The sequence below is a fragment of the Castor canadensis genome, chromosome 8 (assembly GCF_047511655.1).
Source record: "Castor canadensis chromosome 8, mCasCan1.hap1v2, whole genome shotgun sequence".
Classification (NCBI taxonomy): domain Eukaryota; kingdom Metazoa; phylum Chordata; class Mammalia; order Rodentia; family Castoridae; genus Castor; species Castor canadensis.
The window spans coordinates 50,983,964-51,002,957 of record NC_133393.1 but is presented as its reverse complement, the minus strand read 5'-3'; the positions used below and the strand labels follow the sequence as shown (position 1 = coordinate 51,002,957).

Genomic DNA, 18,994 nt, shown 5'->3' with positions numbered 1-18,994 from the left:
AGGCTGGTCTGCCCTATCATGGAAATGTCAGCTCATGACTGACCTCTTCTGAAGCACACCCTTTGGAAGAATGTACACTACAGCTCAAGCATGCAGGGGAGACTGGGGCAGTCCCTGTGCAAAGATATACACATGCCAGAAATCTTCACATTTTCCAAAAGTTAACCCCCCTCAAAAAAAAAATCAGGCAAGGGAAATATTAAGGGAAGTAACAGAAAAATAAATGCAAACCACCAATTAACCTGTTAAGAGCTTTCCTGTTTTAAAATTAAAACATCCTTCTCCTCTGGCAGATGTTAAAAAGTAGATTAAAATGTTGGTTGAGAACAGGTAAACGAGCAATCACAATCTTTATACTCTTTTAGAAGGCAATTTGGCAACACCTATCAATTCTTAAATTGATTACAACCCTTGCATTTGCTATTGTTTATAATAAGAGATTGCCAGCTTACTTTCAAAAAAGTAATATTTGTAATTACAGCTGCTGCTCCTTTTGAACTTGAACTGGTACAAGGACAAAAAAAAAAGTCACATTTTTAGGTTAAACTGTTGTTTCTCAGGAAAAACATGTATGGGTCTATACCTATGTGTGCATAAACACACACAAAGTAAATGCAGCAAAATGAGGACAATTGGTGAATCTGGACGAAGAGTGCATGGTGTTTCTTGCAACTTGAGTATAAAATAAGTTTTCTAAGAATGATGTTAAACGAAAACATCAGAGCAATTTGTATAGTAAAATCTCATATAAAAGAGAACACACACACAGAAAACGGGCTGAATGAAATACACTGCTGGTTATTAATGTTCTCTCTGAGATGGAAGGTGATTATGAACTTTCACATGTTGTTCCAAATCTCTAAATTACCTGTGTAAAACCTGTGGTATTTTTGTATTATTTCTGCTTGAACAAGATGGGTGTCAACATTTCTGCTGTCATAACATCTATAAAATATATTTGTTGGGGGGCTGTCAACATGAGTTGATGACAACTCCCCATGTTTGTCTGCAGCCAAGGCTCTCACGTAATGGATGCACTCTAACTACATGACCTTTGTGGGATGTGGGTGTCTGGACAGTAGGAGCAGTAGGAGGGACTCTGCGTTACAATGCAGAGGCCACTACTCGCATCCTAAGGACAGGTCCTGGAATGCTAAACTGGCTACTGCCTAGGCCCAAACCTGATTAACACTGGTGGGCACACATTACACACCTACATTCAAACAATAAATAAACACAAATCTTTTAGAAGATCAAAGCAGAACAATCTGCAAGTGTGAAAAAAAATACTGAAGATGTATTATACAACAACAACAAAAGAAAACCAAACAATTATGATTCCACTGATGCATTTTAAAAGATATGCATATTGTATATATGTATACAATTCATGGGAGAAAAAAACCTGTTAAAACCTGTTTTTGGAGTGGGGAAATATGTAGGGTTTTTTTGGGGGGGAACTAAGTAGGTGTGTTAATTATTTTATAATATTTATTAAAATCTAATATTAAAAAGAAATCTCAAATCAAGACATGCTAAACTGGGGCTGAGAGTGTGGCTTAGTGGGAGAATACATGCTTAGCCTATGCAAGGCTTGGATTCAATCCTCAGCAATGCAAAATAGTTTTACAAAGATACTCTAGGCTAAGTAATCTCAAGATAGAAGGGTCAAGGACATAGCTGAGTGGCCTAACATATGTGAGGCCATGGGTTCAATCCCCAGCAACATACAAACATACACACCACACTAGAAACCATACGTCATCAATGATAAGACTCTAAAATACTTTAAGCAGAATTTTGTAATAGTATATTTTTACTCAGTTCCCACTGTACTCTATAAAAATGTAAACTTACATTAAAATATAATACAGAATATACATTGACAAGCAGATTAGACACAGAGTGCTGGGTCCCAATTTGAGAGAACAATTCAGGAGAAGTGGGACCCGAGAGTTTGCATTTCTGACAGGATTCCCAAGTACTGCTTGTCTAGGCACCATACCTTAAGAGCCAGTGGTATAAGGAAAAAAAATAAATACAAAAGAAAGGTGCAACAGCAAGAGAAAACAGAACAGTCCTAGCAGGTCCCAAGTCAGTTCCTAGACTATGAATGGGCTCTGAAGTTGGCTCTGTGGGTAAACACTGCCCAGAGTTCTAAAGATCCACCACTCAAGGGGCAGGGAGGGCCAGCACTCTCTGAGAAGCTGGCTTCCCCATGAAAAGTAAGGCGGTCAGCAGTCAGGAATGGCACTTCATCTGCACTGGTGTATATTCTCTAAATGTCTGAAAGGGATCAGAATATGCCAGCCCCAATATGCTGCTGTGGCATAAGGATTAAATTGGGTTAAAGGAAACAGGATAACAACAGAAAGAAGAACAAGTTATCTGCCCTCCTTTCAGTACCAGGAAAATAACCCTTATTACTCGAGAGACGGAACTGATGTGAGTCTGCAGTTTTAAACAAACCCTCTTCCCAAACTGAGCTTATCTTCCATTAGTTTGCACACATACTGACCTTCCTACAATTCACCTAGAAGCAGAAACCTTCGTTTCCTTTGTCTAGTCATTTCTCCACAATTTACTGTACTTTGTTAAAATGGTACATCACCTCTGAAGTTTTTGGGTTTTTTTTTTGGGGTGTGTGTGTGGGGGGGTAGTGTATGGGAATTTGAACTCAGGGCCTCACACTTGCTAGGCAGTCAGTCTACCTCTTGAACCACTTGGCCAGTCTTTTTTGTGTTGGATGTTTTCAAGATAGGGTTTTGCCTTTGCAATTCTCCTGATCTCTGCTTCCCGAGTAGGTAGGATTTTACAGGCATGAGCCACTGGTGCCCAGCCAGCTCTTCCCACCCTGCTCAGTACTGGGGTTTGAACTCAGGGCTTCACACTTGCCAGGCAGGTGCTCTACCATTTGAGCCACTCCAATATCCCAGTTCTGAGGTTTAACACCCTCTTTGCACATAAAATGAAAAATATCAATTAAACATTTATGCCTTTTTCTCCTGTTTGTTTTTTGTCAGTTTAATTCAAGGCTCCAATTATGGGACGTTCCCCCAACTTCTTAGTCTAGTTGAATTGGTTACATTTAATTCATTTTTACATAAAATAAGGAGATATGATTACAAAAGAGGAGCAACTTCGATGAAAGCTACATCAAATGGTTTGGTAAGGCTCTAGTCTAAAATTAATTATCAAACCAGGTATGAAAAAAAATGAGAAAAACAGAAAAAAACAAAACAAAACCCAACAAACCCAGTGAAAAAACCTCCAGATTTACAGGACTATGCACTCAAATCTACACACATCTGAGTACTTGCTATACTTAAGAAAGCTAGACTGGAAATAATAAATGGCACATTTATGGGTCTGCTTCCTGCTTGGTTTATTCTTCTTTAGTTTGGTTTTTCACTTGTGTAACCTCTCTCAATTTAAGCAAATCTGCTCCTCACAATGAAGAAGTGAGACCATGAGATGCTAATAAATGCATGTTCTTTCAAGTTGAGATCAAATCCGCACACACACTTTTTGCTTATCCTGCTCTAACTTGCTTCTGATACCCCCAGTCATTTCAAGTGGACATTTCCTTTGTGGCTTGGCTGAACAGCCATTCCTGCTGGTTTCTAGTCTGACTTCCTCATCTTCCCTGGGGTTAACTTCAGAGCCTTAATTACTCTCTGGCCCCTTTCTGGAGGGGAGGAGCTACTGCTGTGGTACTAACATTTCCTGATAATCACAAAGATAGAGAAGCCAGATCATTTGTTCCCACTCTTAGAAACAAAGTCACACTCAGAAGCAGCAAAAAAAGCTGCCCAACAGTTTCCCCTGGGAACTTTCTCTAGGAAGGAAGGGTGTTAAGGTCCTTTCAGTCACTTTCCTACCAACTCCCTTGGCTTTGACTTAACATCTTACACCAACTAGTTCTTTTTACATTTGCTAACAGCATTTTCTCAGATTTTCTACTGGTGGAATGATCACCAATTACACATTTGAATTCAAGAGAGTAGTCACGATAAGCCAGTTTTTAAAAACAATTGTTTCTTTTGTAGGATCAATTTATTAGGCAATTAGAGCAAGAGATTACCTTTAACTTTCTGACAATGAGAAGACGACAAATGCTCACAAACTACATTTAAAAATCTCTCCCATCTCTGAGTGAAACCATACATTCATCTATTTTTATTTTTGCATAAAATGGGGTTTGTTATATCATTTTCATATATATAATATACTCTGATCATATTCACTTCCCTCCCTCAGACTTTCTTCCCCTTGTACTTTCTTTGTTGTTGTTGTTTTTTAATCTAGATCCACATGTGAGCGAAAACGTGATGCTTGTCTGAGTCTGGCTTGTTTTGCTTAACACAATGATCTCCAGTTCCCTCCATTTTCTGCAAATGACATAATTTCACTTTTCTTTTTGGCTGCTGTGTATATATATGCATCTCACATCGTCTTTACCCATTCATCCATTGACAGGCTATTATGAATAGTGTTGCAGCAGACATGGATGTGCAGGTTATCTCTACTGCATGCTGACTTACATTCCTCGGGCATACGCCCAGGAGTGGTATAGCAGGATCATATGGTCATCCTATTTTTAGTTTTCTGAGGAACCTCTATACTGATTCTATAGTGGCTGCACTAACTTATGTTCCTACAGACAGTGTATAAGGGTTTCTTTTCCCCATATCCTTGCCCACATTTTTTTCCTTTCTTCATTACAGTCATTCTGACTGGCATGAGATGGAATCTCAATGTAGTTTTGATTTATATGTTCATCTTGTAAACCTTCATTTCATTCTTAAAATAGTTAAAAATCAAATACACATATGGCTACTCTATAAAAGTAATCATTTGTATTAAAATGTCTCAGAAACATTTATTCTTTTGGTTCAGATATTTACATATCTGTTGTTTTCAGTGGCAAATATATTCCCTGAAAGCACATGATTAATGTTTTGAATAGGAGAAAGTTCATTTCCTAACAATTCTACCAATACCTACTTCAATTAGTTTTATAAAAACAAATCAGTTTTCTTATGCAGCTCTAAGATCAATCTGGAAAGTAAAAACAAGCAACTGCTTTAAAACTTTATGTGCATGGACTGTTTCTCTTCTTTTCATTCAGGAAGAGAAATGGGCGGCTTTCTGAAATGTTTATTTCTAGCCCTCATTTCTTGTCATCTCACTAGCATTTCTTCCCAGTTACTCCCTTTCCTTTCTGGTCTGAGCCAGAGATAGGGGCCACAAAGGATTTGTCACTATTTATTCTTCATTTTTGTCTTTGATAAGCACCCACTTTACTGGACTCATTTCATACATGGAGTTTTGCAGAAAATCTGCTATGTGGCAGCAATGTCCTGGACACAGTATCTCTTCTAGGAGCTCACAGACTAGTAGAGGATATGCTAGTAATGATAAAGCACTCTCTGCCATGGGAAGGCACTAGGGAGACAAAGGTACTGAGCCACATGACTCTGCAGGTGGCCCAGCTGCCCAAGAAACCATCTGCTTTACAATGTTGAATCTTCAGGAGGATTCCATGAGAGGAGGTGCCTATTCTTTTCCTTATTAACCTTCAAGGCTGGTTTCAATATAGACTGAAGATGATCTTACCACTATCCTAAAAATATTTCCATCTGGCTTCTATCTTCTCTCTCAGTAGAGACTATATTTTTAGGAATACATAAAGTTTGGGTGTGCTCTTTGACCAGAAAGAAGTAAGCAAGAGGCATATAAATAAAGATAACAGTGGTTTAGAGAAAGATGGTCTCAGAGGATTTTGGAGTATTCTCACCAACCTAACAAAATCCACAGAGCAATTTAAAGCAATTTAAGACCCTATGCTTACATGTCCCTTTTGGTTTTAACCACAGCTACATTATAGGCATTTTTAAAAAAGGAAGACACCAAATACTTATTTAAATAGGAGCCACTGCCCTCCGTATGTAAAGGAATGGAGGCTTCTGCTGAGGGCGAGTTTCCCTTGTGAAAGCAGAATGGAGAAATACAAGAAGAGTCCAGTTCATTTTGGGGAGCAAGAGATAGGAAGTGGCAACCAATCAAAGCTGCACTTCTGGGTTCAGAGCAAAGGAATGGGTTTCTCAACCTTGTTGGGTCAAAGTTTTGAATACTATGCGCTCCCTCCCATAAAAATGTACATGTAAGTAATTTTTGTGGACTACAAAAGGAGGATCACAGAGCTCCTGAAGGCTTTTATATTCCTCCTAAAAGTTAAAAAATAAATCAAGTCTCAAAACTATTACTTTCTAGAGCACAGACCAATAAACTTAGCCACACCATCTCCATAGCAAAGACTCAGTTCTGCCCTGGGAGAAGGGTCACAGCTGTGTAATATGTATGTGAAGGAATGCAGCTGTGTTCCAATCAAATTCTATGTTCGGACATACACACAAACCATGTTTTATTATATTTTCACATTAGCAAATAGACTCAACTTTTTTTTTAAGTTATTAGAGCATGTAAAACCCACTCTTAGCCTGCAGGCCATATAAAACAAGGCAGTGGGTGTAATCTGTCCCACAGGCTAGGGGTTGCCAACCTCTGTCTCAGTCCTTACCTGTGGCACAGTTCCTGCCCTAAGTCATCAATAAAGATACAGCCATTCCGGTCCAGTGGGGATAGCATGCCATGATGTGCACTGGGCTGAGTGCACTCCTACTCAAACAAGAAGCAGCAGGATCTGGGATCCCAGATTACAGGGTAACAACCAAATACCTGAAGCTCCATTAGGTAAACTATGCCTTCATGCACACCATTTCTATTTACTCAACTGGATATGCAAATAAGCATGGCTTATTTAGAAGCAGCCTGGCTTCTTAATCTATACTGGCCATGCTGAACTATATAGGTGGAAAACAAACAAACAACAAAAACAAACCAACACCGCCTGCTTATAGTGAGGCATTGTTTAAAGCAAGCCAGTCAATATGGCAACAAAGCCATTGGTTGCAAATGGATAGCTAATGCTCACTTAAAGAGATAAATGTCAATGGCTTCAAGAAAAGAAAAAAGTTGGCACACTCTCTCAAAGGTCCTGGATACACCAGTACAACCCGATGTTTATATAAAGGATCCATACTTTTAGGGTCATTGCCCATGGTGCACAGCAATAGCTTGTGGCAGCCCACCTAGACACTTACCTTTTCCATTAACTGCCAAGCCCGTGGCCATAGCTGCAGTCACAGGGCCAGGCACCTGAGGCACTAGTGGGTGTATTCGGGGCCTGCTCCCCATTCTGGCTCGTTCTGCACCAGGACCCAACAAAGCTCCAACAGGCTTCTCTGCTGCTACCTCTGGTGCCACCGTGTCCTCTGGACTCTGCTCAATGGGGTCTAGCTTCTCAGGGCTCTCGCTCTGAAAGCCATCCACTGAGGTCCTGCTCTTAATGGGGCTCTTAGGCACAAGTATCTTGATACCTGATTTTGCCAGGTCCATGTTCTTTCTGCTTGAAAGAGATGGAGATGTGTTTTTCCTAAACTTCTGGCTGGCAGCAAACAACTGACTGCTTTTGGACTCGTGGTCTTTGCCAATCACTAGGGTCTTAGGAGAGGTCTTGGAAAAGCTGCTGTTGGTCGACCTGGAGATCTGTTTCCTGGCATTGTTGGGAGAGGTCCTGTTGGTGCGGGCCAGGCCACTCTCTTTCTGCTTCTCGCTGTGGCGGCGGTTGAAGTCATGGATGTACTCTTCGCAGTTCACCAGGTGCTGCTCAGGCTCCCATGTGTCATCCTCACTGTCATAGCCTTTCCACCGAACCAGATACTCTGTCTTCCCTTTTTTGTTTTTCCTTTTGTCAACAATACTTTCAACCTGCATGTTAAAAACAAACAACAACAACAAAAAATCCTTATTATTTGAGAAAGGTACAAGTTCAATAAGGGAACATAAAAAATAGTAAAAACCACCATGGATCATGAAAATGATCTTTCTTCCTCAACCCCAGTCACCTGAAAATAAAAGGGCAATAGAACACTTGGGATTCTGGCAATTTCCTTGATTGACCTCAGGCAAAAAGTTCAAAATTCATGTTCTGACTGTGTGGACAGTAAGTACTGAAAAGTAGGCCATATGGATGTATCGAAACATTGCATGATGTCACACTAACACTCACAATTTCATGTTGCTGTTTCAGTTAAAATAAATCTTAAAATTACAGCAATGCTTCACCACAGGAAACTGTGTTCTTCCTTTAAATATAAATTGGAGACACACTTTTAGTTACCCAAAAGAAGGGGAAAAAGAAAAAAGGAACCAGGATGTACAATGGGTAGCTTATTTCTTTGTGATTCCAATGGTCTCTTTTTTCTCACTGAACTCTGAACACCTGAGTCAGTTCTTACAATCATGGTTTGACCCATGTTAGCCACCTTGTGGCCTTGTGCCAGGTCATCCTTAGGTGACCAGAAACAGGTGATCAGCTACAAAAGTCAGTAGCGTGGAACTCTTTAACTGAGGAAACACAGTTGTTACTCTGAGCACTCAGTTCATAGTAATGAAATTCTCTATGATGGTCAAGTTATTTATCCTCAAATCTTTGTTTTAATTTTATGCTAACATCTTTTAAGAAAGATGCTATTAACCTTTGAATTTTACAATCGCTCTATCCTAAATCGAATATATAAACTCATACACCCTTGCCTTGTAAGCATGTGATTATTGTGATACATTCTAGTTTGGCATTCTAAGTGTAAATGGAAGGCCTACAATTCACATGAAGAAAAAAAGAATTGACATAATCTCCACCTGTGTTACTGCAGAAATACCAGACTCTATTGCAACACCTGCATGTAGTATAAAAACCATCAGCCTGATTCCCCTATGGTTGTGTAAGACTTTGTGTGGTGTCTGGGAGGCAGAAGCCAGCTAAAAGGTCTATAGGTGCAAAGGTCTAAGCCCATCAAATGCCAAAGAGGATCAGATGTCTCTGGCAAAGTCACAAGTCTAGTTAAATGACAGAGTGATGTGCCTAGTTCTCTAATATTCCAATATAATACAGGCTTATTGAATACAATGGTATATAACCTGGAGGAGGGGAAAAACCCCCACCCTCACTGTTTCTCCTACTCAAAAAACAACAAAACAAAAACTGACAAAGTCTCCAATATACTGACTTCAGATACAGAGATCTAAAGTTCCTAACTACAGAACTGCCTAAAATTAAATGCACATTATACCCTCTGTACAAAGAAGATTAAGAACAGAAAGGCCATGTTCCATCAAGAGGTAGATTTCACACCTAAGAGATCTTCTGAGTCAAAAATTAATGTCAGTGCAGCGTGAGTGAGTCTACAGTCCATAATACAGCAAGGAGAGCTTTTAAAGTTCATTTCCCTGGCTCCCCCTCATGTGAATAGTTACGCATAAAGGTGCAAGCATTTCAATTTAAGTAAAAGATATATTTCTGGAAAATTCCATGCAAATCAATTTCATGGCAGCAGTAGTTTAAAAGTTTTCAATGCAAGGGTTAAAGGGATTATCTCTTATGGGAAAATTATGTTTAATGCTTTTTGTTCCCCCTGTATCTGGTTTCTACTTCAGAAGCATGTACACTCATCTAGACAACCCCTTTTCCTTAAAGCTGAGGCAGGGATCTGGGAGGCATTCTTTCCCACCTTCCAAAATCTTGTATTTCTGGATTTCCCCTTCCGGGGCCAACAGCTCCCCTGAACCTTCAGTTCCCAGCCCCACCCCCAGCTCATACTCCTCTGACTTGCCTGAGTAACACACACACACACACACCCCACACCACACACCCCCCCCCCCGTGGCCTTCTACTCAGTGGCTAGAAGGCAGTAGTAGATCATAAAGTGCCAAAGAGTAAATGGCTTACCTTGTGAGCCACAAGGTCTGCCAGTCACTCAACTCTGCCACTGGGAGAAGGAAGCAGGCACAGATGAAAATGAATGAGGCAGCTCTGATACAGGGGCTGGGCAGGGAACCAGAAAACCTGATGGCTGAGAACCAAGGCTTAGATGTTGATAACGAATCACATCCTAGCTTGCTAGCTTTAATGAATGGTTTGTGACAGGCAACAGGGTCTTGCTTCTTGCTGACCAACAGATCTCAGAGCCCAAATGACAGGCTCAGTCTGACTGTGCAAGGCCAAAAACTCCCCAATGCCTGATGACATATAGCTTAGTCTCTGAAAGTTACTAATCACCTAGGATTGTTTCCAAATGGAATTGGAGAGACGAGAGCAAAACGAGGAGGGTTAAGGCATCTCACAGGATTGTGTTAGGGTTTATGCTGAGATACAACTGATGGAATAGGGTAGAGCATGAAGAGATACGAGAAGTTGTAAGGGACATGTTCTAAATAAAAAGGTTTATTTATACATGGTAAAATAAGGTTTTATCCTAAAAGCAAATGATTATTCCAAAGTAGAAATAAGGAGACTAAGGACAAAACCAGAGGGTAAATGCATGTCACAGAAGGATTGTGGTGGAATTTATTAATATAATTAGTGATGTCTTAATGTGTTAAAAAATCTGTAAAAGGTTTTAGGACCTTTTACAGGAGTCCAAGGCAAGGCAAGATAAAGGTGATTAAAACTGGTCTGGATGGGCCAGAACGACCTTAGCATGCTACTTTAATCTTGGTGTAATTGTAAACTGTCTCTCCTCCTTCCAGTGGAATTTGATCAGGTGATACATGGTTAAGAAAAGCACACAGTAGAGATTTAAAAAACTGAAAAAAAAAAAAATCCAACTATCAATCTTGAGTTAGGTGGGATTCTTTAAAGACTTCCTCTTAAACCTACTAAAGCTGGGATGTAAAAAAAATGCACCTATACTCTCTGAGATGGCCCACTCCTCTAGGGGAACATATTCTTCCTTTTGTTAATAAACTTTGGTGTTACTTTCACTACATTTTACACCTTGCTTGAAATCTTCTCTCATGTGAATGCAAGAGCAGAGGCCCCCAACCAAAACTCCCAGTAACAGCATCAAACAAACAAAAACTCCCTGCCTAGCAAGTGTACAGTTCTGAGTTTAAATCTCAATACAGCCAAAAAAGAGGGCTGAGCCTGGCAGGGATCGCAGTTTCAGGCAAGACTCCATCTCAACCAATGGGTGCATGCGTTGGCCATGCTTGTCATCCCAGCCATGTGGGGAAGCACAAATAGGAGGATCGAGGTCCTGGTCAAACTGTGCATAAAGCAAGACCCTATCTCCAAAACAGCCAACACTCAAAGGCCTGGCAGTAACACATCTCCCTAGCAACCACTAGGTTCTGAGTTCAATCCCCAGTCCTGTCAAAAGGAAGCAAGCAAGCAAACTCTTATTTATGAACACTGAACTTTGAATTATGTAACTTTCATGTGCCATTAAATAGCATTATTCTTTTAATCTTTTATCTATTTAAAATGTAAGCTCTATTAAAGTGCTTCATGTATCATACTGAAATTCAAACAGTGTTAGAAAGGGGGGAATATAACTGAAGGGATGAACTTGTTCAAAGTACATTATGTGCATGAATGGAATTATTACAATGAAATCCCCCTCATATTATTAATGAATGTTAATTCAAAAATAAAGTAAAATTAAAAAAATAAAAGCTTTCTTCAAACCATCTACAGGCCACTGTTTGCCAAGCCCTGTATTAGGCTGTACAGGAGCAGTGAAGATGCACAGATATAGCATGGCACTCTACTACTTCCTGTGACGGATGCAATGTGCAAAGCACATGACACATGTCCGACTAGACAACGAAACGTGATTTTGGAGTGACTGGTCTTCAATTCATGAGACCACTCAGTGCTCAGTGAACACTGGACAAAGGGTGGGAGTTTAGTCCTACTAATAAGCATAAGACCAAATTCAGGCATCAGATTCAACTGGGGACATGAGGTATATTCCAACCCCCACTGAAGGACAAATGTCCTTTTAAAGGAGAAACCCCTGTTGACTCCTCATATGAGTAGCTAACATTCACTAATCTTCTACAAAAAAACAGGCATCGTTTGGATTTTATAAATTGTTATTGGAATAGTAAACCTAATAGTATTTCCTGAGGGAGCAAAACAATTACAACACAAGCACATCATTATTACTAAATCTTTCTTCACGTTCCAGTTCTGCTCTTTGAGTTGCCCATCCCATTTAACTGTTTTCAAAATCTATCATGAACTGTCTTTCTCAAAGTATGTACAGGAACCTCTGTAGTTACAGAATTTCAATGCAAAGAATTTCATACAAAATAATTCTTTGTAGAAGGTGTATAGATTTGCAGACAAATTCTACTAAGATTTTTTTTAAAGCCATGACACCATGAAGGAAGGCATGAAAAATCTTACCCAGACACTATTTTGTAATAATATTATCCACACTCACACATGGAGTAAACTTTGAAGTGAAAAGTGCAAATCATAATGGACTTTTATGTCTACATAAAAGATTTCCTTCTGGCTGGGCACCAGCGGCTCACATCTGTAATCCTAGCTACTCAGGAGGCAGAGATCAGGATGATCAAGGTTCGAAGCCAGCCCGGGCAAATGGTTCGTGAGACCCCCATCTTGAAAAAACCCATCACAAAAAAGGGCTGGGGGAGAGGCTCGAGGTGTAGGTCTTGAGTTCAAGCCCAGTACCACAAAAAAAAAAAAAAAAAAAAAAGATTTCCTTCTAAAACTCAATCTAAAAGAGGAAGTAAAATCAGGCTTTGCTTTACATTACACATTACAGAGGGTGATGTCAATCCACATGAATCCTTCCAAACCCTAAAACCACTAGCTTGCTTCATCTGCCTGGACCATACCCTGATACCCCTAGGCTCAGCGATGTGCTGCAGTGTGCTAAAGGTTGCAGAAGACAGAAAGGAAAGCAAGGATAAAAGAATGGCTCATGAACACATGAACAGAAATCCACAGGAAAAACCCAAATTAGCTAGAGCCCAGGATGAGAAGTTAGACAGTGTTATTCTGCTATTGTGGAAGCTACAATACAAACCTGGGCAAGGCATGCAAATGCAAGTATCTGGCTTATAAGGAAAAAAAAAAAAAGGCTGCAAAACCACCACAGAGGAAAGGCACATTGTATCTCAACCGGTACCTATCAGTGGCAGTACTGGCTGCCTCTACTTGATCTCGTCCTTCCCAGAAGGTGTGAGAAGCCTGCCTAGATAGATGTGAAACCAGAAGCAATGCCAAGAACTTTTCTCAGGTTTGGGTCTTATACCAATGACTGGATAATATGGAACAGCAAAGTGTCACTACAGAGAAATATCATATTTATGTAAACCCTGCTGATAGCAAAGAATTCCGGTGATCTTTTTAAAATGCAATGGTTTCATAGATGACAGCTGTCACACCAGCCATTCAAACAGCTGTCTTAACTATTAAGGAGAAAAGTTATTGTAACATTTTATAGTTTTTATGCACAGCTGGGCCCTGAGAGGATTTTTCAGCTGTATCACGATGTGAAAGTCACTCAGATACCTAAACCACACTTCAAATTTGAAGTTTGATCTTTTTCAAGGCTAGTGATAATGCTGTGTGGTACAATCCTTGGGTGATGCTGGGCAGCACTGAAAAGAAACCAAAACCAGAGTGGGGACCACAGCTGGCTTCTGCTTCTCAGAGTTCAGGGTGGCAGAAAGGTGTCTTCAGGTGTCAGAAGACAAACTTTGGATTAGGAGCTAACAGAGTGGCTAGAAAAACAAACAACAAAGCTCATAAGACCTGAATTAGTGAGCAGGGCCAGTGGGTGGAGTAGGTCTGCACAGCCCTGCTGAAGAAAGACACGTGCCCAGAATTCAGGTATCTGGAAAACAAAGGTGATGTTCCATTTCTAGAGTGGACTTAGGGGCCCTGCAGACATTATCCCCAAACTACCAAAGCTGGTGAAAAATGGGAGGTGGGGACTTTGCAAGGTATCCTAAGGAGCATAGAGCAAAGCAGAAACATGTATTCAAGAGAATCTATTCACACTCAGTAAGAACAGTGAAAGTTTGTGACATCTGAGCCATGACCCTAACCCACTCCTTCCTCAGCCCAGTTCAGAGATGCTCACTCTAGTGGATGGGGCCAAACACATAGCCTACCCTGTAGCTCACAGCCAAGGCTTACTGCATCTCTCCATGAGAAGCAGGCCAACAGCATTCCTTCTGCTCTCCTCTCAAAGAAGACTAGAACCCCCAGGAATGAGTAACAGCTCTACCAGACATCAGGAGGGTCTGCTCAGGGGTGGAGGACAAGAATATGGGAGCCTGAAACTTATTGTTAGGGGGCAGGTTTCATGGCGGTACAGGCAACCTGAGAAGACCAGAGGCTACTATTCTGCCTAGTACCCAAAGGGAAAGAAGGCAGTCCAAAAGAGAACACTCTCCCAAATAACTGACTTTATGTGTGGATATTCAAGCCTAAGGGTGCCCTTGGAAATGGTAATTAAGAGCCCACAGGACACCTAGCTCACCAGAGAAGAGAAAAAACAGCTAAGAACAGTCCTATGGGTTAAGCACAAATCACAGAGACTGGATTAAAAAAACGAGCCCTGCCCAAATTAAATGGGATCAAACTGACCACTGTCAGACAAAAGCAATGGAGCAGCCAACTATTACTAAGAATTTAATAAACTAAGTGTAGCACCACATGGAACCAAAAGCTTAGCGAGAGATCTGGGAAAGAGACAAAGAGAGCCCTACTAAAACCCCAAGGTGCTGTGTGCTTGCCAAGCTGTGCCCTCTGAGGTGCTGCATACAAGGCATCAAACTAAAGGAAAAGGATTTCAAGAAAATCAAGAAAGTAACAGCAGTTCCTAGAGAGGGAGGGAGTAGGGATCTTGCTATAAAACCTAAAATGCCCAGTTTAAAAAAAAAGCCAGATGCTAGTGGCTCATGCCTATAATCTTAGCTAGAGGCAGAGACCAGAAGGATCGAGGTTCAAAGCCATCTGGGCAAATAGTTGTGAGACCCTATCTCAAAAAAACCCATCACAAAAAAGGGCTAGTAGAGTGTGGCTCAAGGCGAAGGCTCTGAGTTCAAGACCTAATCCCACACACACACACACACACAAAAAACCCCTCAAAAACCCCACACAAGAAAACAGGAGTAAGTGACTCAAACATAGAAGATAAAAACAAAAAGAAAACTTACAACAGGACCTGACACTGAGGAGGGATGTCAGTTATAATGATGTCTTCAAAGAAGCCAATATAAATATGTTCAAAGTAAGGATATCACGCTTAAAGATGTAAACAGAAGTATAAAGACATTGTCACATTACACATAAAGTGTTAATAAACAGGAAATGCAAAATAACGAAATGGACATTCTGGAGTTGAAACGTAAAACAACTGAAATAAAAAACTCATTATAGGTGCTCTATGGTAGATTTGAATTGGCACAATCATCAGTGAATTGAATAAAGATGGCTAGAAATCAGGCAATATGAAAGGGAAAAAAATGAAAAGAGCCACAGAGAAATATGGGACATGTTCAGACATTCCAACGTATGTGTAATGGGAGAAGAGAGAAAGGAGCAAAAAAATTTTACCTAATGAATATGTATTTTAAAAATGAAACTAGAAAAGCCTATGTACTACCCAATTTCACCTATGACATTCTATAAAAGGCAAAACTACAGAGACAGTAAGATCAGTGAGTTTCAGGGACTGTGAAAGGGAGGAGTGTATTGGCACAGAAGATTTTTAAGGGCAGTAAAACTATGCTGCATAATACTATAATGGTGGATACATGACACTGAAATATTTATCAAACCTATAGAATGTACAACATACCAAGAGGGAACTCTCCCAACCCCATACTGTGAATTTGGGGTGTAACAATGTATAGAAATTAAACAGTCCATACAACATAAGCATTTTGCCAAAGGGGTGGAAAATCACAAGATAAACTAGAAAATACCTTGAGATTAAAACCAAACAAACAAAAATCCTAAGACCCAAAGCAAACATAAGAATGGAAACAAGAATTAGTGATGGAATTAAATTAAATTAAATAAAGAATAGCCGGGCATGGTGGTTCATGCCTATAGTCCTAGGGAGGGGGAAAATCCTGAGAGGTGCATTCAGGGCCTGCCTGGACAAAAAGTTCGCAAGGCATCATAGTGGAGTGCACCTGCTGTTCCAGCTATGAAGTAAGCATATATAGGAGGATAACAGTCCAGGCTGGCCTGGGCATAAATCTGAGACCCTATTGGAAAAAGCAAAAGAAACTAGTGGCAGGGGTCAAGAGGTCGAGCACCACAAAAACAGACATGAAGACGAGTGGAACAGAATAGAGGACCCAGATATGAAGCCACAAAACTACAACCAATTTATCTTTGACAAAGGTGCTAAAAATATACGATGGAGAAATGACAGCCTCTTCAACAAAAACTGCTGGGAAAACTGGTTAGCAGTCTGCAAAAAACTGAAACTAGATCCATGTATATCGCCCTATACCAATATTAACTCAAAATGGATCAAGGATCTTAATATCAGACCCCAAACTCTAAAGTTGATACAGGAAAGAGTAGGAAATACTCTGGAGTTAGTAGGTATAGATAAGAACTTTCTCAATGGAACCCCAGCAGCACAGCAACTAAGAGATAGCATAGATAAATGGGACTTCATAAAACTAAAAAGCTTTGTTCAACAAAAGAAATGGTCTCTAAGCTAAAGAGAACACCCACAGAGTGGGAGAAAATATTTGCCAGCTACACATCAGACAAAGGACTGATAACCAGAATAAATAGGGAACTTAAAAAACTAAATTCTCCCAAAACTAATGAACCAATAAAGAAATGGGCAAGTGAACTAAACAGAACTTCCTCAAAAGAAGAAATTCAAATGGCCAAAAAAACACATGAAAAAATGCTCACCATCTCTAGCAATAAAGGAAATGCAAATTAAAACCACACTAAGATTCCACCTCACCCCTGTTAGAATAGCCATCATTAGCAACACCACCAACAGGTGTTGGTGAGGATGTGGGGAAAAAGGAACCCTCTTACACTGTTGGTGGGAATGTAAACTAGTACAACCACCCTGGAAAAAAATTTGGAGGCTACTTAAAAAGCTAAACATTGATTTACCATTTGATCCAGCAATACCACTCTTGGGGATATACCCAAAAGAATGTGACACAAGTTACTCCAGAGGCACCTGCACATCCATGTTTATTGCGGCACTATTCACAATAGCCAAGTTATGGAAACAGCCAAGATGCCCCACCACTGACGAATGGATCAAGAAAATGTGGTACCTATACACAATGGAATTTTATGCAGCCATAAAGAAGAACGAAATGTTATCATTCACTGGTAAATGGATGGAATTGGAGAACATCGTTCTGAGTGAGGTTAGCCTGGCTCAAAAGACCAAAAATCGTATGTTCTCCCTCATATGCCGACATTAGATCAAGGGCAAACACAACAAGGGGATTGGACTTTGATCACAAGACAAAAGCGAGAGCACACAAGGGAGATATAAGGATGGGTAAGACATCTAAAAAATTAGCTAGCATTTGTTGCCCTCAACGCAGAGAAACTAAAGCAGATACCTTAAAAGCAACTGAGGCCAACAGGACAAGGGGACCAGGAAAACTAGAGAAAAGTTTAGATCAAAAAGAATTAACCTAGAAGGTAACAAACACACACAGGAAATTAATGTGAGTCAACTCCCTGTATAGCTATCCTTATCTCAAAACTAGCAAAAACCCTTGGTCCTTCCTTATTGCTTATACTCTCTCTTCAACAAAATTAGAGATAAGGGCAAAATAGTTTCTGCTAGGTATGGAGGGAGTTGGGGGGAGGGGGGAAGGGGGTAGTAAGGGAGGGTTGGAGGCAGGGGGGAGAAATGACCTAAGTATTGTATGCACATATGAATGAAAAAAAAAAAAAGAGGTTGAGCACCTAACAAGTGCAAGGCCCTGAATTCAAATTCCATACCAGGCAAAAAAAGAAAAAAAGCAATAAAATCAAAAGTTTCTTTGAAAAGATGAAGAAAATGGACACCTTTAGCTATACTAATAAAGAAAAGAGAAGTTTAAGTGACTAAAATTAGTAATGTAGGGGAACATTACTATCAATTACACAGAAAAAAAAACTGAGACTGTAACAGCATACCAATGATTTAGATAACTCAGATGAAATCAAATTCTAAGATAAACTATGTGAACTGATAAAAAGATTGAATTAATAAAAAGCAAAACAAAAAATCACTTAGGAATAATCTAACAAGTAAGGTTCAAGATTTATACACTGAAAACTACAAAATATTGAAATAATATCAGGCCTGAGAGTCACAAGACCTGCATGGGACAGGCATTTGGTTTTGACAGCTCAGAATGAAGAAAATGGCCAGCTTGTAGCTGGTTTTACTAGAGGGGTAGACCTGTGGCCAAGTCAGTATGTTAGAATGTGCTCCACACAAAGGACGCTGATCTCTACTTGACCTATATGGGCCAAGCAGAATGCCCCACTGAGACACAAACTAATGCCAGTACTAGAGTCCAGTAAGGAGTTGGGCCTCCTTTTTTTATGTGGGGGACAAAGGATCAGCAGTTACAGTTAAATACCAAAGGGGCTGTGTACCATGCACCGGCCTGACACAGTCCTAAAAACCTTAGCATGGTAAGGGATCCTCTCCACTTCGTTGGGGTGTCTCAGCCACCTCCACTGATGAACTTCCATTTGGTCTCATCAAAGAACAGACCTTGATGGGGGACATCCACATGAGTGGCATCAGAGATTTTGAGGCTAAGGCTTCTGATGTATCAACCAACAGGACATACCTCATCAACAGAAGGAAAGCTTTAAGTGTCAGGGGTGGGACACTGTGCTCAACTCTGACCACCCAGCATCAGGAAATGGGTAGCCATGGAGAAGGGGTCACAGGTACACCCATATGTGCTCCAATCCACTCACAGCTCTTTCCAGGTGAGAGAATCCTCCTTAGTGCTTATGGGATAGGGAACTACATGTATGCAACTTGTCAGTTTTGACAAATCATCCAGGTGGATAGTAATAACAGTA

The 18,994-nt window shown here is 40.3% G+C and overlaps 1 protein-coding gene across 2 annotated transcripts in view; it reads right to left on the bottom strand.

Moving 5' to 3' along the window:
* Cdyl (chromodomain Y like) overlaps window positions 1-18,994 on the bottom strand; it is a 165,510-nt gene that overhangs the window by 51,466 nt on the left and 95,050 nt on the right. For both annotated transcript variants that reach the window (XM_020183089.2, XM_074082989.1), the window contains exon 2: window positions 7,167-7,833. In XM_020183089.2, the coding sequence (XP_020038678.1) occupies window positions 7,167-7,833 (667 nt within the window). The remainder of the gene's footprint in view (window positions 1-7,166; window positions 7,834-18,994) is intronic.